General features: G+C 37.6%; 1 protein-coding gene across 1 annotated transcript; it reads left to right on the forward strand.

Annotated features, from left to right (window-relative positions):
- Positions 1-9,114: 9,114 nt before the first annotated feature.
- On the forward strand, positions 9,115-14,400 carry LOC104418640 (serine carboxypeptidase-like 18). Its single transcript, XM_010030035.3, has 14 exons — positions 9,115-9,401; positions 9,501-9,637; positions 11,676-11,752; positions 11,833-11,955; positions 12,121-12,223; positions 12,306-12,343; positions 12,442-12,543; positions 12,805-12,891; positions 12,975-13,127; positions 13,239-13,310; positions 13,405-13,523; positions 13,791-13,904; positions 13,981-14,035; positions 14,151-14,400. The coding sequence occupies exons 1-14, from the start codon at positions 9,208-9,210 to the stop codon at positions 14,232-14,234; spliced, it is 1,458 nt and encodes a 485-aa protein (XP_010028337.2). The 5' UTR covers positions 9,115-9,207; the 3' UTR covers positions 14,235-14,400.
- Positions 14,401-26,448: the final 12,048 nt, after the last annotated feature.

The following is a 26,448-nucleotide window of genomic DNA, read 5'->3' on the forward strand; positions in this document are numbered from 1 at the left end:
CAAGTGCAAACTTGAACATGCATCAAGCTTCTGATAGCATATGATGTTATTCATTTGCTCCCTTTTAAAGTCATTCTTTGGACATTTGTTCAAATTAAACCTATCACCCTTTCATAATGGCTACTATATTCAGTGAATAATCTTTCATCCGAAATCTCTCTAAGACTTTATTGATATAGGTTTCTTGAGATAGTCCTAATATACCTCGAGCTCTATCTCTATGGATCTTAATGCCAATGATATAAGACGCTTCACCCATATCCTTTTTTTTTTTATGACCCAAGAAACCCCGAAAGCCAACAGCCGGCGGGAAGAACCTGGGGCTAACGCAAGCTGGCCACCACACTCACGCCAACAGTTAAGTCACCAAGTAACGCCGCTGAAATTCGAACTTGACGCTTCACCCATATCCTTTATGTTAAAACTTTTAGAAAAAAAAATTATTTTACCTCATATAACAACCTCTCATCATTGGTTGCAAGTAAAATGTCATCTACATATAGCATAAGGAAACAAATTTTGCTCCCACTAACATTTTGGTATATATATTGATTTATGACATTCTCTACAAAACCGAATGAAGAGATGACCTCATGGAATTCTAAGTATCATTGGCGAGATGTTTGTTTCAAGCCATATAGAGACTTTTTAAGCTTACATATCAAATGCTCATCAGCATTAGAGAATAATCATTCTGGTTGTTTCATGTAAATCACTTCTTCTAGTTTACCATTAAAGAACCCTCGTCTTCACATTCATTTGATGTAACTCCATATTAAAATGAGCAACCAATACCAAAATAATATGAAGAGAATCTTTCTTGGATATAGGAGAAAATGTCTCAGTGTAATCAATTTCTTCCTTTTAAGTGAATCCCTTGACAACGAGTCTGGTTTTGTATCTCTCAATATTACCTAATGAATCATTCTTAGTTTTGAAGATCCATTTACAACTATTGGCCTCGCACTATCAACCAAATCAACTAAATCCCAGACTCTGTTTGATGCCATAGAACTTATCTCTTCCTTCATAGCATTGTATCATAAATTGGATTTATCACAACTCATGACTTCTAAAAAAGTCTCGGGATTACTTTCAGCTCTAACATTATAATCAAATTCTTGTAGATACACAATGAAGTCATTAGGAGACTAATTTCTTCATTCTAGTAGACATTCTTGATATTGCATCAACATTTTCCTGAAGAGTTTGTTGTTTAACTGGAAGCTCAATAGTATATAGTAATTGCTGAATAGTCGAGTCTACTTGATCAATATCAGTATGTTGTAGATCTTTAATGATTGGTTGTTCAACGACTGGTTGAACTAAATGGGCATTGTAAACAATGACAAATTCAATACCTGAAGTGGAAGGTTGAGTATCTAAATAATCTTTTTCGGGAACAAGGTCTTTGAATTGATTGCTCCCATTGATCAGGTCATTCTCAAGAAATTTAGCATTTCTTGATTTCACAAATCTAGTGATGTGAGATGGATAATAAAACTTGTATCATTTGGACTTTTTGGCTTATCCAACGAAATACCTACTTATAGTCCTTGGATATAACTTTTTTTTCCCGTGGATTGTAAGCTCTTACTTCAGATGGACATCCCCAAACGCGTACATGTCACAAACTGGGTTTCTAATCCTTGAATAACTCAAAAGACATATTTGGAACGGTCTTGATTGAAATTTGGTTTAATATGTATACAACCGTTTTAAAAGTTTCAGTCCACAAGAACTTAGGAAGTTTGGAGCTGTTAAGCATACTTAGTACCATATCCAATAACGTTCGGTTTTCTCTTTTTGCAACACTATTTTGGTTCGATGAACCAGGCATAGTGTGTTGGACAATAATCTCATACTTTTCAAGAAACTTCGCAAATGAACCAGGTACTGATCTATCTTCAGTGTATCTACCATAGTATTATGCACATCTATCTAATCTCACAATCATAATTTACTTGCCGCGTTGTTTCTCTACTTTGATTTTAATTACCTTAAAGGCATCTAGTGCTTTGAGCTTATTATGATGCAAGTAGAGATATGAATTGTGAATAATCGTCTATGAAAGAAATGAAGTATCTCTGACCAATTGAGTCTATATCCGGACTACAAATATCTATATGTATGTTTTTGAAATATTTTTGTACTCCTTTTAGCATATTTCGTTGACTTGTTTGTTTGTTTTCCCTTTATACAGTCTACACAAGTGTCATAATCAGTAAAATCTAGAGTATTAAGTACTCCATCATTTACCAATCACTTAATTTTATCCATAAAAATATGTCCCAATCTTCGGTGTCACAATATAAAGGAATCCTTATTCACAATACATCACTTTATACTAGCATTATCGTGAACGTCCATCGCATTATACATGTCATTGTCTTGTAAGTTAATTCGAAAGGGATTGTCAGACAAAATATCACTCCCAACAATTTCAGATTTATACGATAAACTGAATGTTGAACCTGAAAATTCAAAGAAGTATTTCAAAGGTACAAGTCTTGAAACTGAAATTAAATTCCTAGAAAAATTAGAAATATAAAAATTCATTTATAAAATTAAAACAAACCACTATTGAGAACTAATCTGCATATCCCAATAGTTTTCATGTGCAATCACATATTGTTTTATGAATAGATGTTCTGTTCACTTCCCGTTAGTTTGCACTAGTTCTAAAAACCCTGCAATGAATTCCATTAGCAATCTCTCTTCTTCTTGAACACACATGGTTATGAATTTATTGATTGACCATTTAGTGTTTGTCGCGATCTCTCTTTTTTCCGTCTGGGGGAAAAGGAAGAATGTTTAGGGGTATTTGCCTAAAGAGGCGGACTAACGGCCCTAGATTAGGCATGTGGAAGTTGTCTCATTCAAACTAGAAATGAGATCTGTAGGGAAAAGAACTGATAACGAAGGTTATCGTTGACCTCCAAAATTAGACTTCAGAACCTCCTTTGTTAGCCAAATTAACACTGAACCAAACTATATGTATTCTATTTTGTGTTACAATTCATGGATTTCCTCATTTGTCTCTTACTTTTTCTATAAAAAAAAAAAAAAAAAAAAAACTCGATTTCTTTCACTTGTGACCAATCGGGCTCAACACTTAAGAAAAAATTTTCATACTTTTTTGGCCCGCCAAGAGGGTACTGTTTCAAGGGGCTTTAGGAGGTCTTCCCGATCTCTATTTAGGACGTGCAACCTATGGTTAGAAAGATTTTTAAGTGAAATTTCACTCTCTAGTTGAAGGTTTTGGTTAATTTTGTCTGTGAGTTTATGAAAATTTCACTTTTCTTTACAAAGGTCGGTTTGGAATTTCTGGATTTTTGTGTTTTTGGAGTTGTTTCTGAGGGCTTCTTTGGGGGACGATTGTGAGTTATCTTCTTTCCTCCTTGTTTCATAATTTCCGTGCCTCAAAAGAGCTTGCTTCAGTGATCTTATTCCCTGAATTAATGGATTTTTGTTCTGTTTTTTGTCCATCTACTAAGCCTGCCAACTGAGCTAGTTCACCCACTTTCTGACTTAGCCAAAATTTTCAACTTTTGCAACTGTTGAGTGTGCAGATTCGCTGTGATTTTCTAGTGCTTTTAGCGGCTTATCCCTAGCTAATTTTTTTCCACTTGCACTACTAATCATGGTCTTCCATTACGTGTAAAGATCAGACTGATTGGGATGCTAAGTAGGATATGGTGGGGCCACCAAGTTGCTTACTTAGCAACTCCGAATTGAGGCCTAACTGTGAGCTGGGTTTTGGTAACTAGTTTGAGTGCTTTAATCCATCAATTTGGCTATGTTTTTTTTTTTTTTTTTTTTATCAACTAGCAAGCTCATGTATAGTAGTTTAAGATCTTGACCATTTTTCGCAATTGTCTCCACCCAATTTTGCAAGAGAATTCCTCAAAGTTGGCCATTTTTTTGCTCGAGAATATCCAATTCAATGTAATTTGGTCATTTTTGCCTGATTTAATTAATTAGACTTGACCCAAGTTCAATTTCAACTCAATTGAAGGCCAAGATAATGATTTAAGGGCTCGGGCGAAATTGGTCCCTCAACTTTTGGAAATTGCATTTTGGCTCCAACTTGTCATTCTAATTCTAATCTAACCTCCTGGGCTTGGCTAGTCATATTTAGATCATTGACCCCAACTTGCTTCTTCTTCTTTTTGCTCTCTCTTTGTTTCTTTGTTTCTTTCATATATATATAGGAAAAACATTTTTCATTAAAAAAAGTTATACTAAACACCTTGATAATCTACATGTAAGAATTTGACATGAAATATTTTTGTGGAAAAACAAGTTTCCAGTTTTTGGAAATGATTTTTAGGCAAAAATTTAGGTGTCAACAATGTTATGTGTGCTATAAGAGATCTTGAAATGTGCATATTCTTGTGGGAGAGTGTTCGAGATATGGTATATGAGAAATGATTCTGATATCCCAACCTCAAGATCCTTCAACTGAGCTGCAATGTCCCTCATCTCCATGATGTGCTCCTGCACACCTCCTTCATTGGTAAGCTTCAGAAATTAGGGTCATAGCATATGCCTTCTCTAAAGACTCAAATTGTGCATCAATAGCCTCCGGCAATTCTTTAGCATTATTATGTTGAATGGCTGAATCATAAATACTAGTAAAGAGTTTTGTTTTTATGTACATCACACTGAAATAGTTGGACCACTCCCATTGTGTATAAAGAGTATATTCAGTTTGAGTGTTATTCTTAGTAGGTTCAGGTGGTTCATATAACCGTAGAGCATAATCAAGATGCGTGCACCCCAATTAGAGAATAACCGATTCCCTTCATTCTTTATAGTTATTTCCATCAAGTTCGTGAATAATTATACTAGAACTAATCGTAAGTGGTAAAACTGCATCATAATCAAAGAAAACTTATGTCTCAATATATTTGAGGTAAATAAACTTAAATCATATTTTATCAATGTAAAATATGTTATAAAAATATGAATCACATAACATCAAAAATTGTCTGTGGGTAAAATTTCTAATTTAAATAGATTAATAATACATCATGATGAAATTATCAAATTATATTTCATTCCTTAATCCCCGGAGGTAAATTAAGAAAGATAAAATAATATTTCATCCTAACTAATCACATTAATATATTAAAAATTCCTGTGAGATAAAATTCATAATATTATTGGGACTAATCACAATTATTGTCTTTGATTATATGTGATCCAAAAACTCTTAATGTATATAATTTAATATAATCAAAGATGATGTGGCTAATCTTTAATTAATTAAATATATACAGATCACTAGACATTTAATTTTATAAGAAAATATTCATAAAATTGCATGTAAGAGTAAAACAGCAAAATTACGTGCAAAAGGAGTAAAACTTGAATGTTACACGCAAGGCTAGAAATGGAATTTCACTTTTAAGGGTTAAAATATGAATTTTACGCCCAAAAGGACAAAAAAGTAAATTTTCACGCTAAAGGGAGGGCAAAACCGGAATTTTATGCGACCAAGACAAAATCGCAATTTTCCTAATGTGGAAGGGCAAAATCGGAATTTTATGTGGACAAGGGTAGAATCAGAATTCTACAATTATAGAGGGGACAAAACAGAAAAATGTTGCACATGTGCCGATTCGCGGCTCTCAGGCTTGTGCAATGCACGCGCCCATGCCTCCCCTTGCACACGCTCTTCGGCCTTCTCTTCGGCCTTCTCTTCTTCCACCATTCCTCCGCCGCGAACTACCTTGATTCGGCTGCTTGGGTCTTCTTCCACCGCCCATGTCCGTTCAAATTGATCAATGAGTTTTGAAGAAAATGCTGAGATGAACCCATAGGTTCAAGATCCGGCAAAAACGATTAACATATTGACCAAAATTAAGCATAAAACGATCTGCCCTAAAATCCTAACCACCAAAATTTCACCACTCATTTTACTTCCGACAATCAGTAATATGTCGAAATATTTAAGTATTTTTCTTCCTAATGATGATGTGACCATGCAGATCCATTATCACGCGTGGGTCACTCGAATTTGGCTATAATTTGAAATTCTGTTCCAAGCTATAAAAGATCCAAATTTTATCCATACATAATTTGGTGAAAACATGCAAAAATTTCAAAATTTTCAGCAAGACAGAAATTATATACAAGCTTTGATTCCAATTGTAAGACTAAATATAAACTAAACCTAATGATCCCGATCTATCATTGTCAAATAAATACGTGCATAATTCGAGAATGATTTGTGGAAACGTAAGAATTAACATACCTCTAGCCATTGATGAAAATCTGCAAATACAAAAAATCTCCAAACGTTGAACGGATGTATGAAGCGTGATCGATCTGCGAATATGGAACAATTAGATCTGTATGTCCTGTTTTACTAGTCAATACCCCTCAAACGTGGTAATGTGTTTTTTTGTAGTGATGGGGTTTGAACTAGACGACCTGATATTTTATTACGTTTCTTACGTTATCGACGTCTTCCATCAAGACCATTACTGTAACATATTAACAAGTAAATATCATGTAATAAACGCGGATAATAAATTGGGCAATAGATCTAAGTTAATTGGGAAATATAAAATTGGGATCATATTTAGAATAATAAATATATTACAACAATGCAATGTTCATACGTCAAGCAATTGGAGGTTTGATTGCTTAAAACCAATAATCAATCCATTTGGTGCAACATCGTCTGAAGGATTGGGTCATTGGCTTGTTATCAGCATTTTGTCCAAACTGCCATAAAAACAACAAATCAAGAAACCGACAAATTGCTGGCAATTTACAACCAGATCAATCCGCCGCTGTATTCATTTATCGACTCAGACCAGCCAAAATGCACTCAATCGTTTAAAAGAGTGCAATCTTTTTTCTTTTGCTAAAGCACCAGCTGCGTCCCAAAGGTTCCTTAGACTTCACTTAATTGTCATATGTATTCTCTTAGCATGAAAGGATCAGTACCCAAGTGACGTTTTGAAAACGTGATGGGCAGGAATAGATTTTATACAGATAAAAAAAACCCTTGTTTGACTCAGCTGCCTTGGTTAAAGTATAAAAAACACATAGCAGGATCCAAAGTTTTCATTTCGACTTAATTTTAACGGCTGACAGTTGTTGCTTCACTCCCACGATGGGTTGGAAAGAGAATTTCTAATCATGCATTTTTATCATGTGTATAGTACATCCTTAACGTTCACCAAACAGTAAGCTCTCCAAGCACGTGAATACCGGTGACCTTCGATACCAAAGATGCATCCCATGCCGTTGTATCTACCGGTTATGGCGTGAGTCCCCCGCGGGATCTGGTCGATCAACCACGTGAAAACCTACCAACATGGTCCTGACCCGACATGGTACGACGAATGAAGACAGAGGCCGAAATCAGACAATTTGAAGCAATACATAGGACTGAAGTCGACATTACTTCCAATCATTAAAATCTCTTCTTTTTCTTTTTCAGTATCTTATCATTTCACCGGTGATGTAAACAGCAAAGTCCAAGAATAAATTGAATTACATCTTTACTGGAGAAGGAATTGGATGCTCTCTCGTGCTTAGTGCTGATGCCCCTTTGAACACGGCATTGAATCATTTTATAATCGTGATTTAGCAAATGTTTTAAGGGTGAGTTTGAATAAACAATTGTAGAGCAGGTTTGGAATTCGTCCCAAGAAATGGTTAGGAACACCTACGAAGTGATTAAGCTTGTCGTCTATTTGACTGTTTGGGGATAGGCGAGGAATTGATGCACGTGTCGCTTGCCAAGCTCCCGTTACCTGCTTCTCCAGGGGTAGGTGGGGAAGATGAAGATATAATTGAACCTGATTGTAACTTGGTTCTAAGCCCCGCATCGGTTGCTTTCTAGATTTAAAATTGTTCTTTTTTTCTGAGGGAGAATGTAACTGGAACGAGTGACATGAGAACCAAGACTGTTACCCTCATTCTTTACCCATATATATATTAAAAATCTTTATTAATGTACTTAGTATCAGTATACTAGTTTTCTAGACTGGTTTATTAATATAACTCACCAAATTAAGTATACCCTACAAATGTTCAGACTTTTATTAAAACCATCTTGTTAATACAAACTATTTCTTTTCACAGATGATATTGAATTGGCGATGGAATTCCAAAGAATTCTCAACTTATAGAAATCAATGTATTTAGCTTTGAATCGGTTGAGCTGATCACATAACTAATCAAAGTTCACGAGTTTTGTTATATATATGTGTGCATTGAGATTCGACAATTTTTACTCCTTGATACTTTATACTAATCATTACTCGTTCTTTCCAAATGGTAATCTTTACTTTAGGCAAGATACCAGAATAATAAAAGAAATTCTTTAAAAACCCATATATACATTATTTTTTAAGAAAAAAAATTAACTAGTATGTTAATTCAATTTATGATAATTCCTCACAGTCTCTTCCTCAAATACATTCTCTTGCTAAAATGAATCATCTTCATGAATGTCTTTAGAGCATTTGTTAAATATATTTCATTTGGAATGATATAGTTTTTCTTGCGATGAGGGGATGCTCATCTAATAAGGGGATGCTCATCTAATAATATGCAATTATGAGACACTAAGAGACAAAAATTCAACGAGAGTGTGTTATAATATGCTATTATTGATCCTTCTAAAAAAGAAAAATTCCACCTTACATTGGCACATTTTCTACTTAATTTCATGTACTTTTAATTATTCTCATCAAGTCCTTTTATCTTTTGAATTTTTCGACACCAAATCCAATAAAATTCAGCAGGCACTGCCATCGGACGATATTGTGTTGTGATTAAGATAGACGTCATATGACACTTCAGCCATATCTAAAATGTCTAAATTTTTCCACACATATACACTTGAGCATTTATGTGTTTTATTCACGTCATTTTTTTTAGCTGTCAACGATCACATTAGTTTAATTTTTGGTCGAATTTGGTGCTCAAAGGATTTGATTAGAAAATTATATAAATAGAAGTATTTGATTGGATAAATTAAATTATAGGGATTCATTTAGAAAGGGCATATGGGGCGAAAAGTAGAACCCAATTCTCCATTAGGACAATAAAACCACTCTCTGTCTGAACTTAAGAGTGCCACTTAACTCCCTCTTCTCTGCGCCTTCTCCACACTCTATATATAAACTCACTTCAACTTACAGCTTTTCAGACGCCCGAAGAACCGTAAAAACAGCCATGTGCTCAGTGATGTCCAACATGGCAAGTGCCGCGCACTCAAAATCATCGTTTTCCACGAAGTCATTTACGAGGGTGCTCTCGTTGTCGCTGCTGATCCTGCTGTCCTGTGCAAGTTCGGCCCTTTCCGGTTCCATTGTCCAGTATCTTCCTGGGTACGAGGGGGGCGAGCTTCCGTTCAAGCTCGAAACCGGGTATATTTCTTGAACTCTCGACGCTTCCTTTTGGTGGCTTCTTGCGGACGACGTTCTTGAATTTGAATTTGGGGAGATCCCTGCTGTCATGATCGTCAGGTACCTGACGGTGGGCAGTTCGGAGCTGTTCTACTACTTTATAGAATCGCAAGGGAACCCTGAAGAGGATCCCATTTTCCTGTGGCTCACCGGAGGCCCTGGTTGCTCCTCCTTCAATGGACTCATCTACGAGATAGGCACGTCTTCATATTCTGTCTCTTTCCTTATCATAAACGCTTTCTTTTTGACGAGTGCCTTCATGGTTTCAGACGGAGCCGCATTTTCTTGTGTCGCGTATAATGAATTCTTTTGGAACTTGCAATTTCACCTGTGCTTTACGAGCGGGACGTTAACACGGTCTGTTGCCGAAAAAGATCTGCCTTTTCCATTTTTCACCCAGTTTTTTTCATAGAAAGGATCCATTTTGCCTAATTGGACGACTGTTAAGTTTTGAACTCGAAAGTAGATGAGCGTGGAAGAATTTGTTGTCAGGGAGTCACCATGAACTCTTGCTGGGTTGGGGTTGAGCATGTGACACAGAGAGAAGCTTTTTTCCTATCTTCGTGATTAGAGAGATGTCTACGTTTAGGTGTGACCTTCCTAGTTAGGAGGAGCGTGAAGAATGGTAGGTGTGGTTTAACTTGGAGTTAAGTGAGCTTGGATCACGGGGTACTAATTTTTTTTTTCTTCGGTTGAGAATTGGAAAAAGATTAGTCCCAATTCACAGAAGAAGACCATTCACCTTGCCCAAAGATTAAATAGTAGACTGATCAAGTTGAATTCTCGTAAATTACAAAAAAATTCACTCATAATTTGTAATTCAGGCGTTCTCTTTTCTTTTTCTCCTTAGTTTGAGTTTGCTTAAGTATTGATGTTTGATAGTTCAAGAGAACGTGCCTGGATATGCAATTATGGACGGTAAAGCTGTGTTTAAATGAGTGCAATTTCCTAGTGAGACCCCTGCCTTTATACTTTTAATTTGGAATTGCTTTCTCGGTCATTATATTATAGAACAACCTATCTATTTGTTCTTCCCCTAATACTTCTCAGAGAAAGTAAGCAGTTTTGGTTGTAGCTACAGTCAACCATCTAAAGAAGAGAAATGAATTGTCATTCCCTTCCTTGTGTGGATATTTCGTAGATAAGTTGATAGAATATAACAGTTCTTAAATTTATTCGCACTTTAGAATATGACAGGGCAGTAATAAGGAAATACATTCTTGGGATTTTGATTGCCAGTAGTGATTGTTGTATCTAGTCTCTAGAGCTCAGTGAAGGAGCCTTGATTGAGAATTAAGCAGTATGCTGGGCCTCACTTGTCACACAATCCCTCCTCATCTCAAAAAAGAAATATTTTGATTCTGAGTCAGGTTTTTACATGTAGAGTACTTTCCCAGGTGCACCTATTTATCCAAGGGCCTAGCTATGCCCTGCAGGCTACTGAGTCCATGATCAAGTCTATAAGAAGGGATGATATGTCCATACCTGATACTTCAACAGTATTAAACCTGACATGATATCGAGAAGGTTCATAACAGCTTTAGGCTGCTGAAGCAAATGTAGAACTGCTTATGAACCATCTGACTAGTCACGAAATAAAGCGAAATTAAAGGAAAAGAAGAAGAAGTAGCAATCGAAGTGTTAAATGGACTAGACCATGTGTCGTCTTTAAGAAGTTTCAGTAGCACATAGACATCATCAAGCAGGTTTTAGCTCCATTTCAATTATTCTTTTGCAGCAGGACCTCGATAATATTAGCTAGGATGTAATCATTGGATTAGCTAGCTGTCAGATCTTCACTTATGCTGTTTACCAGACTACGTGGAAGAAGCGAATTTCTAAAATTTAACAGTGTTCTGTTCTTGGACATGGCTAACATTGTTCTAAATCTGTTTTTAAGGTGGTATTTATCTTGCTAACATGGTAATGACACACTCGAGCATTCATTATCTGCAAATATTTGCATGAGATCTCTAGCAAAGTCTATTGACTAATTATGCAAATTATGGATGGTGACTGCCCATAGTTTGTTTCATGCCCAAGAACTAATTAGACAAGTCAAACATGTTTTAGCTATCGCAGGATTCTTCATGACCTAATTACAAAGAAAAATCAGCAAGATATGGAATTGATTGTTAAAGGACATTGCATTCTCACGCTGGATACACAATAGGATATGCATTACACTGGCTTCCTCTCTGGAAATAGCCTTAATTAGCTTATATGTAAGTGCAGGTCCAATGGAGTTTGATATTGAGAATTATAAAGGAGGATTGCCGAAATTGCGACCTTATGAGTACGCTTGGACAAAGGTCTCAATACTCACACAAGCTATTCATTTTCCTTTGCATTTTTGTGAACGATGTCATAAATCTAGTTATTTGCTCTTCAGACAGCTAGCATCATATTTGTAGATTCGCCAGTTGGTACTGGATTTTCTTATTCAACGACAGATGAAGGTTGGTATTCTTCAGACTCAAGTTCAGCAGAGCAAGCATATGAGTTTCTCAGAGAGGTTAGTAAGACAGGATCTGCAACAATATGATGCTTCTGACCAAGTGATTAAAAAACTTGTTATCCATTCTTGTGAAGGATTCTGTCACATTAATTTGAATCGAGTTAAATTTACTCTTTCATTATCAACTAACTGACTTATAACAAGCAATGCTTATATGCACAGTGGATGGTTGAGCACCCACAATATCTCGAGCTTCAACTATTCATTGGTGGTGATTCTTACTCTGGCATGATGGTTCCCCTTGTCACCCAATATGTAGTGGAAGGTACATCTTTCACTCAATTTCTTTTTCCTGTTCATACAAAATTCAGGCTAAATATTTTTGGCTTCTTTCTATGGACTTTTAGCTAACAAGGATGGTGTGGCGCCACGCCTGAATCTCAAGGTAAAATTTAATTTTGGAGCTCCAGTGCTCACTTCTGCATGATCCAGCTTCTATATGGCATTGAGGTCTTAAGCTGCTGATATGATGTTGATCTTCAGGGTTATCTCATTGGAAGTCCAAGAACAGATTCAGTTGTCGATGAAAACTCGAAGATTGTATTTGCTCACAGGATGGCACTTATCTCTGATGAACTCTATGAGGTGATTTAACTGTCTCCTTTAAGTCACCTTCCTTGTCTCCTACATTGATGCAGTCTTGAAGTGACTCTTTGGTTCGAAATTTCTATGAGCATTCTCAAAAGCTTCATATCATAGCTTGGTTTTTATGAATTCAGTTATCAGGATGTCTTATTCCTACGTATCTTCCCTTCTTTGCCACATGGTATGGACTATAGTTTCCCATGTTGACAGTGAAGTCATCTGTTAGCTTAATTGAATTATTCTGTTATCTATGCTTTCCAGGCAGCAAAAATAAGTTGTAATGAGACCTATGTTAATGTGGATCCATCAAATACAGAGTGCTGGACTGCTCTTGGGGCAATCAAAAGGGTAATGCAAATCAAGACCTACAAAATTGGAGACTTTCTCAAGGTTAATCAGGCATCAGACTGAATTGTTTTCTTGAATTACAGTGTGTTAAAGATCTTTTCAAGAATGACATTTTGGAACCAAAGTGTGTCTTCGCATCCCCTAAAATGAACCCAGAAATTGGTCATCGATCTGTACAAGAGGATACGACGGAATTTATTCTTTCGCCCCCAAGAATTCCTGAATATTGGTGCCGGGTAAGATTGTCGTATTGTTTATCAGTTGATTACATGTTCCGGCAAATGACTTTCTCTTTCTGTTCACAAATCAAGAGTGTGGTTAGGCTATAATTTTGATTCTTTTTGCAGACCTTTAACTACGCTTTGTCCTATACGTGGTCAAATGATCTAAGGGTCCAGAAAGCTTTAAATGTTAGACCGGTAAGTTAAAATATTTGGTTGGGTGACTACTCATAGGAGTAGTGACAATTTGATTCTTGCAAAAATTTAGACGTCTATATTATAATCAACACAGGGGACAGTAATGGACTGGAAGAGGTGCAACAAAAGCTTAGCATACACAAAAGACATTCAGAGCGTTGTTGAAGTTCATAAAAACCTCAGCACACTGGGTTTGGAGGTCTTGGTGGAGTGGTAATTACTGGCACCCCTTTGAGTTCTCAAACTACTCATAAGTTTTGTCCGGTATGCTTGCTAAGCGTCATGGCACCACTATACCATAGTCATTTATCACTTTCATCTTGTACCGAGGAAATCGGTTTTCATCCCAAATACCAGCATGACTAAGTGGAAGGGAAAACGTTGTTGATCACAATGCATAGGTTACAGCTTAACAAACATTTTGTTTGACAAGGAGGTACCTGTAGCTTCTCCCCTCCTTATATACCCCTTTTGATGCAGTGGTGATCGTGACATGGTTGTTCCATTTGTGGGTACGGTTGAATGGATAAAACGTCTCAATTTGACGGTTGTAAATGACTGGCGACCGTGGTTCGTGGATGGTCAAGTTGCAGGGTGAGTCCTCTCTTTCAATGTAGTCTTTGCCGCTTTAATGTGTTTGGAGCTGAAGTCCTAGATCAATGAACTGCAGATACACGAAGAAATACTCAGAACATGGATATCGATTAACTTATGCTACAGTCAAGGTATGCAATTTTTGGGTTGCTTTACTTGTTTCCTTTTCTGCTGTTTTGATGTCTATTATCTACTTTCACAAGTGGATGGAATAATTGAAGCAACTTGGTTTTGCGTCCTTTGTAGGGTGCTGGACACACAGCTCCAGAATATTATAGAAGAGAATGCTACGAAATGTTTATGAGATGGGTCCATTATTATCCTCTCTAATAGTCAGTTAGGATTATGGACAGTATCATAATGCCCTCTCTCTCCTTGTATCGTCAGGGCTGGTAATCTGTATTGTTTAGACTATTGCAATAACAGAATTGAAGTACTAGTACATTTTTGTACCATAATCCTTCGGAGTGTTCTAATTAGTAACAGATTTTGGCAAGCCTGTTGTTACTGATCAAAACAGTAAACTAGAAACAGAAAACCAGAAGCTATAGTTTTTGAATGAGGAAGAGAAGCACAGAAAAAACAGAGCACAAACTTGCGTACGTCGGTTTTCTAAAGAAACTGTCAAGTACAACCACTAAACACAAAACAAAAACTGATCACGTACGTAAAACACATAACTGCACACAAACGTGCTATTAACTTCCTAGAAAATAACAAAAACACTAAATGCATAACTAAACGAACTTGGCTGTTTTTTAATAAATAAAAAAAAACAGAGTAAAACAGAGGAAAATATTACAGAAAACAGCAGCTGAACAATTCCAACAAACTCCTCCTTGGATCAGTTGCTGCTGCAAATTCCTATTTTCTCTCTTAACAGCTCAAATCTTCCAGCCTGAAGTGGTTTTGTGAACATTTCTGCAAGCTGATCTTCAGATCTGCAATAGACCAACTTAACTTTGCCATTTTGTTGCACCTCACGCAGAAAGAAAAATTTGACTTTGAAATGCTTGGTTTTGCCATGGAAAACTGGATTCTGAGATATTGCTAAAGCAACCTGATTATCCACATTAACTTCAATGCAATCACTAGAATTCAACCACAGATCCTTCATTATCTTTTTCAGTCACAAAGCTTGATTTGCAGCTGCAGTAGCTGCTATAAACTCAGCATCTGCAGTAGACTGAGCTACAATCTCTTGCTTTTTAGAACACCAGGAGAAACAAGCAGAACCAAAATTGAAACAATATCCAGACGTACTCTTCATGTCATCTACTGAACCAGCCTAGTCACTATCAGAAAATCCTTGCAAATTAAACTTCAGACATTTATTAAACTTCACACCAAAGAACAATGTTCCTTTGAGATATCTCAAGACCCTTTTTGCTAGTAACTGATTAGGACTACTCATAAACCTGGATAAAACACTCATAGCAAATAAAATATCTGCTCTGGTTGCTGTAAGATACATGAGACACCCAATCAGACTTCTATACATAGAAGCATCTACTGCATCTGTTCCATCATTATTCTGCAGCTTCTCTTTAGCAGCCATAGGAGTGCTTACACTTCGACAATCTTCCATCTAAAACTTTTTAGAATTTCCTTCATGTATTTTTCGACAGATGAAGATCTCATATGAAGCCTGTTTGACTTCCAGACCCAAAAAATAAGACATCTTTCCCAAGTCTGACATCTCAAAAACTGCAAATAGATCTTGCTTCACCTTCTCTATCAATTCCATATCATTCTCCGTCTCTAATAGATCATCTACATAAAGTGACAGAATTACAACACTGTGATTCACCTTCTTGACATAAAGAGTGAACTCACTTAAGCTTTTTACAAAGCCAAAATCCTGCAAATATCAATCTATCTTCCCATACCAAGCTCTTGGAGCCTGCTTCAGTCCATATAGAGCTTTCTTCAACCTGTATACACTCTCTTCTTGCCCTTTGATACTGAAGCCTTCAGGTTGTTCAACAAAAATCTCCTCCTCAAGCTCTCCATTCAGAAATGCAGACTTGACATCTAATTGAAATATAGGCCACCCCTTCTTTGCTGCAATAGCTAACAGTAACCTTATTGTATCAAGTCGTGCAACGAGAGCAAATGTTTCATAATAGTCTACTCCCCATATTTGTGCATAGCCTTTCACCACCAGTCTAGTTTTGTGTTTATTGACAGAACCATCAGGATTAAGTTTTGTTCTAAACACCCACTTAACCCCAATCACATTCTTATCAGATGTTCTGTCAACAAGCTCCCATGTGTGGTTTTTCTGGATCATTGCAATCTCCTCCTACATTGCTGCAATCCACCTTTGATCCTCCTTAGCTTCCACAAAGTTAGATGGTTCAAGCATTGCCACATTGCTTCTTTCATAGATTTCAGCAAGTGACCTTATGCCTCTCACTGGTAAATCATCCACACTGTCTTCCAATCCATCTATAACTTCATCAACCTCTACATTTGTTGCAGGTTGTTTTCGAATTATTCTTTGCTCGCACTCTTTCCTTCCATCCAATTCCACTCATCTTCCTCTAGAAAAACAACATCTCTGCTACTTTGTCACCTTCTTTGTCATAGGGTGAAAAATTCTGTAAGCTTTTGATTGGAGACTGTACCCAATGAAGATTCCAAGCTCTGCTTTTTTATCCAGCTTGTCCCTCTTGACCTCAGGAACATGAGTGTAACACAAACACCCAAAAACCTTCAAATTTTTCACATAAGGTTTAACACCATACTAGACTTCAAAAGGTGTTGACCTCTCTAAGGCCTTTGTGGGCAATCTGTTCAACAAGAACACTGCAGTATTAGCTGCTTCAGCCCAGAACTTCTTAGGCAACATCTTCTCCTGCATCATACATTTGGCCATCTCCATAATACTTCTGTTTTTCCTCTCATTGACCCCATTCTGTTGAGGTGAATAGGGAGCAGTGAACTGCTGCACAATTCTTGCTTGCTCACAATTCAACTTAAACTTGTGAGCAGTATACTCGAGAACAATTATCAGACCGAGCATTTTAATTTTCTTCCCACTCGATTCTCAACTAAGGCTTTAAACTTCACAAACACATCACCAACTTCAGACTTGGTTCGCAGAAAATAAATCCAACTCATCCTAGTCATATCATTAGTGAATGTAATGAAATACCTGCTACCATTGAGAGAAGACTCAGACATAGGTCCACATAGATCTGTGTGGACTAATTGCAGCTTCTCACATGCTCTCCAGCCTCCTCATTTGAAAGGAAATCTGGCTTGCTTGCCAAGAAGACAAGTTTTGCACCTTTGTGGAAATTCCTCCTCCAAACTTGGCAAGTCATCTCGCAAGCTATTTCTCGCATAAACGACATGCTCTTCCGTGAACATGCCCAAGTCTTTTATGCCATAACTCTGCATTTTCTTCTTTGCACTTTAAATCCATTTGTTGCATCTCGTGTGGCTTGAACATGAAACTCTTGTCCCTCATTGGGATTCTTAGCACTTCTTTGCTATCTGGATTATTATTAAGACATTCCTTCCCTTCGAACTTCACTTTATAGCCCTTCTCAACTAATTGACCAACACTTAACAGATTATGGTCAATATTTGGCACAAAAAGAACATCACCGATCAGCTTCACCTCGATTTCCTTCAATAGCCACTTTGTACCCTTCCCTTGCACTTCGATATCTTGTCAATTGCCAATTCGACTGACTGGACTCGACCTGTCTAGAATCCTAAATGACTTTGAATTGCCAGTCATATGATTGGTACAGCCACTATCCACCAGCCATGCATCATTCCCAACAGAAGATTGAAAAAGAAGCTACAAACAAGTGCTCTTCCTCGTTTCATTCACTTTGCTACCCGGGCTTCTCCGCTTGCTGGTAATTTTCTCTTTGCAGATGGCTTCCATGTGACCCAACTTGTGACATCTTCTGCACCTAACATCAGGCTTTCTCCAACATCTAAAAAACCGATGATTAGTTCCACCACAGTATTGACAAGGCTTTTTGTTCTTCTTCCATTTGCTAGACCCACCAGAATTTCCTTCTTTTGCTACAAACTTGGAGTCACCAGCATTTTCTCTAGACTTAATCCACTTCTTCCCTTTGTCTCCATCATTTGATTTCACTCTAGCTTGCAGCGCACCCTCTACAAACTCTTCTCTTCTCATCAGTCTTCTATGCTCCCGTGCCTGCAAAGCATTTAACAATTCTGCAAGCTTTATATCAGGTAAGTCTCTTGTATTTTCTAGAGACGCTATGGTGGCTTCGAACTTCTCCGGAAGAGACACTAGGATCTTATGAACAAGCCTTTCATCCTTCAAGTCAGTCCCTAAAACTCTGATTTTATCAGCTATCCCCACTAGCCTATTAGAGTATTCCTTCACTGACTCAGACTCTTTCATCTGCTGTCTCTCAAATTCTCTCAAGAGATTCAGCACCTTCATACCTCTTATCTTCTCATATCCTTCATATTCTTCCTTCAAGAAGTCCCATATGGCCTTTGTAGAGTCACACTTCATAATTCTGGTAAAGATGGTAGGCGAGACAGCAGCATACAGGCAAGATTTTGCCTTGGCTTTTCTTGTGGTTCTTTCTTTATGAAGTTTGATTTGATTCATGGTCAGATTATCTGGAAGTGGAGCAACTTCATAATCATCCTCCACAGCTTCCCACAGATCATGACCCTCCAAAAATGCTGTCATCTTAACAGCCCATGCTTGATAATTCTCTCCAGTAAATACTGAAGAAGCCATCGCAGAGAAACCACTCGACCCTGTCTCCATCACCCTTTAACTTCTTTACACTTCGATACTTGCTTCACTTCACAATCCCTCAAGATCATACACGCTTTGATACCACTGTTGTTACTGATCAAAACAGAAAACTAGAAACAGAAAACCAGAAGCTATAGTTTTTGAATGAGGAAGAGAAGCACAGAGAAAACAGAGCACAAACTTGCGTACGTCGGTTTTCTAAAGAAACTGTCAAGTACAGCCACTAAACACAAAACAAAAACTGCTCACGTACGTGAAACACATAACTGCACACAAACATGCTATTAACTTCCTAGAAAATAACAAAAACACTAAATGCATAACTAAATGAACTTGGCTGTTTTTTAATAAAATAAAAAACAGAGTAAAACAGAGGAAAATATTACAGAAAACAGCAGCTGAACAATTCCAACAAAGCCCTTCGTCGTGAGTAAACAGGCTTCCTTGCAGGTTAGCAATCCAGTTGCCCCGATGGTTGCAAATAAAAGCGATATAAACTAGACAGTTGGCTGAAATGTGAAAAGATTGTTAGCATCAGAAATTTCTCACCGTGTAATCTCACTGCATGCATACTAAATGAACATTGAGCGCCTTCTGCAGCCACCCCAGCACTGCTTTACGAAATTTTCACTGCAGTTTTTACAGCTCCATGGGTTTGGTTCAACACTGTCAATGGAAGAGTTTAAAACCCTTGTTTTGAGCTAAAATTTTCTCCTCTCTTGCTTTCGTGCACTGACAAGCTCTTAGGTGGCCAAAACCGAAGGCCTTTAACCAGACAAACGCTTCAAGCAGCGAATACAAGTCGATTCCAACAGATAGCTCCACGAATATTTCCACTGTGTATAATATCCAGGGACATCCGGTTGCAAAATGCACGATGCCAAAGCAATAGTCATATACAGTGTTTGATTTGCCGAGCAATTGGTGGTTTTATTGCTTGGACACTAATAACTAAATGATTTGGCGCACTATGATCGGATTAAAGCTACTGTTGGATACAATATTGGTGTTGGAAGTTCTTAATTATGATGCCTTAGTGCTCCTCAACAGAACCAAGAGAGGCATGCTCCTTGGTCTGTAAATTGGGTCATTGGCATATTTTCTGCATTTTGTCCGAACTGACATGAAAACCACAAACCAAGAAGGCCACAAATTGCTCGCAATTTATAACCATCCAGATCCGTGACTGTACCAAGTATTCAGTCTAATGTCAAAAGGCGGATTCTCTTCTTTTCTTTGTTCGTAGATTCTCTTCTTTTCTTTGTTTGTGAACTCCAAAAGCAAATTAAATACTTAACCTTGAAGTTCATTGTTCAGAAATCAATTTTGCATCCCCAATTCATTTACTTGGAAAAACGAACTATAATTCAGTTCGTTGTACATAATAGCATCATTACTGCTATGTTAGTACGATGAATGATATATTGATTTCCTTGGGTTCAAATGTTTGTCTCACATGTAACACCGCAAAACCATTTTCTAATCTTCATTGTTCTCATTTAGTGGACTTACATAGCGTAAAATTCATTTATTGATTTCATTGATATTAATGATTTGGACAAGTTAACGCATGTGAATTCATAGTATAAATATCCATAAAAAGCAAAAAAGAAAAAAAGAAAAACTCAAATGTTATCCTGACAGGATATATTAAAGATGTCAATATTAGGATTTTCATTTTTTTATTTGTTAAAGTTATTTAATGTGATAAGTACATCAAAGGTATAGATTCTTTTTTTTCTTTTTTTTTAAATCCTCATGCGCCATTCATGACGCGTTTCATATTTTACCTGTATACTATAATGACGATGCATCGAGAACTGGAGATTCGGAAAGCTGTCATTGAGTAATGCTAAATATATGATCATGGGGAAGTTCCAGCATTCTGATAACCCAAAAAGTCAAAGAGTCTTCAAGCTGAATGATACCTGTTAAAGCATATAAGCCAAAGTCGAAAACAAGTGCTGGAGATCAAGAGCCGAGCTTGAATGGAAACAAGGAAGATGAAGTAAAGAAGTTCAAATTAAAGTCAAAGATAGATACTGATGTACGGGAGTTAAGTTCTGGTGCAAACAGGGGAAGTAAGACAAGGCAGACTGCTGGCTTGGGAAGTGCAGTAACAAATGCTGGTGCTAATGATTCGATCAAGGATGGAAACGATAAACTCAACTCTACTTGCGAGGATAAAGAAAAGAAGAACAAAGAAAGCATGAGTTACATCAACAACACGTGCTCATTGAATAATAGATATTCAGTTTTAAGTCAAAACTGAATATTTTCCGTTTCTGTTATTTTCCCTCCTTCTGTTTTCATTTATGTTAAAACAGTTGTACAAGTTTTGTTTCTCGCATATAAATACGGAATGTACAAAGAACGAATACATGAAGCACTTTATAAAAAGTTTACTCTCTCGCTCTCTCTCTCTTTTTCTGAAGAGCAAGAGAACCTAATACATAAGCTCAAGATCATTTCCTTTTTCTGTTGAGTCTTCATCTTTGTCAAGCTTGTTTCTTCATCTTCTCTGTTTCTCCTTCCTGTTCGTGTATTCTTCACATGGTATCAGAACTGTATATCCTGGAGAAATCACCTCGATGCTGCATCAGTATGATTGAATCTACAGCAACTTGAAGTCGGGATTCAAAGCTTCATAGATCGTGAGTAAATGATTCTGATTCTCATCCGGATCTACATCATAAATAGGTGTACTACAACGATACTCCTAAACTAGCAAAACTCTGAGTTTATAAACAGAACTGTTTGAAGATCTGGAAACAGAGAATGGCAGCAAGAAGCTTGAAATATCCATTCCCTATTCATGTCAATATCTCGAATTTCGTTACCATCAAGCTAAGCGAGGAAAATTTCCTTCTATGGCAAGATCGGTTTCATAGATTCTTAAGGAGTCAAGACTTGTTTGGGTTTGTTAATGGAGAAGTTCTATCACCCGCTAAAACACTGCAGTCGAAGAAGGAAATCAAACAATTGAGATCCCTAATCCGATTATAATGATTGGATCAAGACAGATCAGTTAGTGTCCTCCTGGATTAGTGGTGCTGTCTCCGAAAACATACTCAGTCTAATAATTGGCCTAAATACAGCATATGAACTATGGCAGACCTTGCTCAATCGGTTTACTCAAAAATCTGTGGCAAAGGAGTTTGAGTTAAGGGAAAATTACAAGCACTGTCGAAACGTGATAGATCTTTATCAACATATCTCGGAGAGTTTAAGTCTCGTATGTGATCGAGTTGAATGCAATAGGGAAACCAAAGTGGATGAGCTAACAAAACTGTTCGGTATTTTGGAAGGTCTAGGGTGCAGTATGAAAGCTTTAAAACAACAATCTATTGTTTAAAGCCACAACCTAAATATGATGAAGTAATTTCACATTTGGAAAGATTTGAAACAAGGCTACAAAACTACTCCTCGAGTCGAGTCAATCCAAATTTAGCATACTATGGCCAAAGGAAGAATGAAGCTATACACAAAGAGGAGGTTAACAGAGATTTTGTACAGCAAAATAGTAGTCTTGGAAGTACAAGAGGATATAGTCGAGGAGGAAGAAGTTTTGGAAGAGGAAGGTCATTCAATAACAGATATAGAAACTATGGTTATCCGGAAGAAGTATGAATTACGAAACAATACTTCGAACTATGAACAAGGGTCAACGGTTTAACCAGCTTAATACCTCCTCTACTTTGGGGTGCGGTCGGGGTTTTAGACCATATAATGGCTCAGCTCAAAGGTATACGAGATACCAAGACCTATCCTTCCTCAAACTTCACTCTCCATAAAAATGCTCGAGATGGAGAAACCAAAAGAAAACACTCGGCGGAGTGTCAAATCTGCGAAGACCAGGTCATGATGCACTTCACCTTTGGTATCGTTTCGATAATTCATACCAAGCGAGAGGAAGTTCCAACAGCCTTAGCAGCCCTACACATCGAAGATTCAAGTGGAAATGAGTGGTATCCAGACACGGGTGGAACAGCTCATATTACAGCCAACTCGGTATTCTTCATAATCCTTCTAGATACCATGGAACGATACGGTGATGATTGGAAACGGATCATGCTTGCCTATCATTTATCGGTGATACATTGTTGCATACTAAAGTGGATTCATTACCTCGAATGATGTGTTAATTGTTCGATATAAAGAAGAATCTTCTATCTGTATCGAAACTAACGGATGATTATCCATGTTCCTTCGTTTTTGATAAAACTGGTGTATACATTAAGGACAATTACACCAACACAACTCAGCTGCTTGGAAGGAAGGTTAAAGGATTGTACCGAGTTGATTCTCACACCACATAAGCATTTCTAACTCAGAGACACAGAGCTCTAGGAGAAGATCTATGGCATCAACGTTTAGCTCACACCAATCTGAAAACACTGCAGTACCTGCAAAATCAACAACACATTTACTGTAACACTCGAATACAGAATATATGTCGAAGTTGTCAAATTGCAAAACATACTGCTCTACCATTTCCATTGTCTGAATCTGTAACATCTACACCTTTAGAAAAGGTGCACTGCGATATCTGGGGACCTTCACCAGTCATTTCATTTCAAAACTTCAAGTATTATGTCATTCTTGTAGATGATTTTTCTCGGTTCAGCTGGATTTACCCGATGAGAGCAAAAGCAAACTTCTATGACATCTTTATTCTGTTTCAGAAACAGGTCGAAAATCAACTTGACTGCAAAATCAAGACCTTCCAATGTGATGGTGGAGGTGAATTTGTTAGTCACAAGTTTCAGACACATTTACATAGCCATGGCATTAAACAACAAGTGTCTGTCCTCATACACCGAACGAATGGTGTTTCGAAAGAAAGCATCGCCATGTTGTTGAGTTAGGTCTAGCTATGCTCTATCATGCTGAAGTTCCTTTAAAATATTGGGTTGATGCTTTCCTAACAGCCATTTATATCATCAATATGCTTCCTACACCAAAGCTACGAGATGCAATCACCATATAGTAGACTCTATCGAAAGAACCGAGCTATGATCATCTCGAGTCTTCGGGCTGTGCTTGTTTTCCTTGTCTCGGACCCTATGCTCAACACAAGCTAGATCCACGGTCTCTTACCTGTATATTCATTGGGTATAGCGAACGTCACAAAGGATACGAGATGTCTTGTTCCTACTACGGTCGAATATACATCGGTAGGCATGTTATCTTTGATGAAAGGTTCTTTCCTTTCACTAAGACCCGTGTGACGAGAGAACACATCCTATACAACACTATATCGACTATGGACGAGAAGAGGTAAAGTTTATGGATCCAAGAGGCCGAAATGATATCTCTTCATCAACACAAGATTCTATACAACAACTGCATAATAATGGCATCAATCATTCTACTTCATCCTATTTGCCTCCTGAAGAACAGGACAACCTTACTTCCCTTACAACAACACAGGCTGAAGTTCCTACTCATCAGGATCATTGCTGTTCACAAGATCAGGAAATATCTAGCACTATAACTCATCCTGCAGCTGTTCACTTCGGTGGAAACAATAGCAACCATGCTCCTACTACTTCTACTTCACACGGTACACCTACATCTCACCATATGCAGACTCGGTCAAAATCTGGAATTATCAAAACTAATCCTAAATATGCTTGTCTTGCTGAATACAAAGTCCCTGCTGAACCTAGATCAGTTAAGTCAGCTTTAGCTAATCAAGGATGGTACACAGCTATGAAAGAAGAGATGGATGCTTTACATCAGAATCATACCTGGATTTTAATTCCTCGAACAACTGAGATGAATGTGATAGGCTGCAAATGGGTGTTTAAAACCAAATTGGCATCGATGGAAGTCTTGATAGGTTAAAAGCTCGTCTTGTAGCTAAAGGGTTTCACCACGAAGAAGGTGTAGATTTTACTGAAACTTTCAGCCCAGTTGTCAAACATGCTACAATTCGGTTAGTTCTATCTGTAGCCATGATGAATCAATGGCCTATTCATCAACTTGATGTCAAGAACGCATTCCTACATGGCACATTGATCAAACAGATTTACATGGAGCAGCCCCCTGGTTTCATACGAGTCACAAACACCTAATCATGTGTGCCTTCTCAAGAAATCTCTTTATGGTCTTCGACAAGCTCCTCGTGCATGGTTTGATAAGTTTAGTACCTTCTTACTTGAAAATGGTTTTGTCTCGCAGCTCCACCGATCCCTCTCTGTTTATTCTTCGTAATGGACAAGACACTGTACTTCTCTTACTGTATGTGGATGATATTGTCTTAACTGGGAGCTCACCCTCATTACTTTCGAGTTTAATTCATTCTCTAAGCCTTCAGTTTCACATGAAAGATCTAGGATATCTTCACTACTTCCTTGGCATTGAAGCTAAACGTAACTCTACTGATCTGTTTCTCTGTCAAACCAAATATGCAATCGATCTTCTTACTCGAGCTCAAATGATTGATTGTAAACCAATCTCTACTCCACTATCTCAGAGACCATATATCCTGCAATCTGATTCCATTCCCTTATCTAATCCTCTTGAATATCGAAGTCTTGTTGGTGGTCTTCAATATCTAACATTGACTCGTCCTGATATTGCCTATGCTACAAACATGTTATGCCAGAAAATGCAGCAACCAACTATTGCAGACTTTAATAACCTAAAGAGGGTTCTGCGGTATGTTAAAGGAACTATCAGCTGTGGTATTTTCTCCACTCTCGAAGTTCCAAACAACTCTATGGTTTTCAGATGCAGATGGGCTGGTTGCACGAGACTAGAAGATCCACAACGGCTTCGTACATTTCTCGGCTCTAATCTCATTTCTTGGACAGCAAAGAAACAGCCTACTGTAAGTCGATCTTCTACTGAAGCAGAATATCGTGCCCTTGCCTCGCACTGCGAGCTGACATGGGTCAGCTTTGTTCTTCGTGATATTGGTCTGTCACTTTCTTCACCAACTCGTTTATTCTGTGATAATCAGTCTGCTATTGCTCTTACTGCTAATCCCATTTTACATGCCCGCACCAAACACATCGAAGTTGACTTTCATTTTGTACGAGAGAAGGTTGCTTCTGGCTCTCTCAATGTGTGTTATATTCCAAGCGCTCACCAGCTTGCTGATATTTTCACAAAACCTATCTCACGGTTCGCTCATTTTGACATTCGTACCAAATTGGGAATTGGTACTTTACCCCTTCCCAATTTGCGGGGGGATGTTAAAGCATATAAGCCAAAGTCGAAAACAAGTGCTGGAGATCAAGAGCCGAGCTTGAATGGAAACAAGGAAGATGAAGTAAAGAAGTTCAAATTAAAGTCAAAGATAGATGCGATGTACGGGAGTTAAGTTCTGGTGCAAACGGGGAAGTAAGACAAGGCAGACTGCTGGCTTGGGAAGTGCAGTAACAAATGCTGGTGCTAATGATTCGATCAAGGATGGAAACGATAAACTCAACTCTACTTGCGAGGATAAAGAAAAGAAGAACAAAGAAAGCATGAGTTACATCAACAACACGTGCTCATTGAATAATAGATATTCAGTTTTAAGTCAAAACTGAATATTTTCCGTTCTGTTATTTTCCCTCCTTCTGTTTTCATTTCTGTTAAAACAGTTGTACAAGTTTTGTTTCTCGCATATAAATACGGAATGTACAAAGAACGAATACATGAAGCACTTTATAAAAAGTTTACTCTCTCGCTCTCTCTCTTTTTCTGAAGAGCAAGAGAACCTAATACAGAAGCTCAAGATCATTTCCTTTTTCTGTTGAGTCTTCATCTTTGTCA

This window comes from Eucalyptus grandis, chromosome 9, assembly GCF_016545825.1.
Source record: "Eucalyptus grandis isolate ANBG69807.140 chromosome 9, ASM1654582v1, whole genome shotgun sequence".
In the NCBI taxonomy this organism is placed as follows: Eukaryota; Viridiplantae; Streptophyta; class Magnoliopsida; order Myrtales; family Myrtaceae; genus Eucalyptus; species Eucalyptus grandis.

What these genes read in the sequence shown, in the direction of transcription:
- LOC104418640 (XM_010030035.3), top strand. Translation starts at nt 9,208, where the DNA reads ATGTGCTCAGTGATGTCCAACATGGCAAGTGCCGCGCACTCAAAATCA. An exon ending in CATATGAGTTTCTCAGAGAG is followed by an intron (nt 11,956 to 12,120) that starts GTTAGTAAGACA and finishes TTATATGCACAG; the next exon opens with TGGATGGTTGAGCACCCACA. An exon ending in CTCTTGGGGCAATCAAAAGG is followed by an intron (nt 12,892 to 12,974) that starts GTAATGCAAATC and finishes CTTGAATTACAG; the next exon opens with TGTGTTAAAGATCTTTTCAA.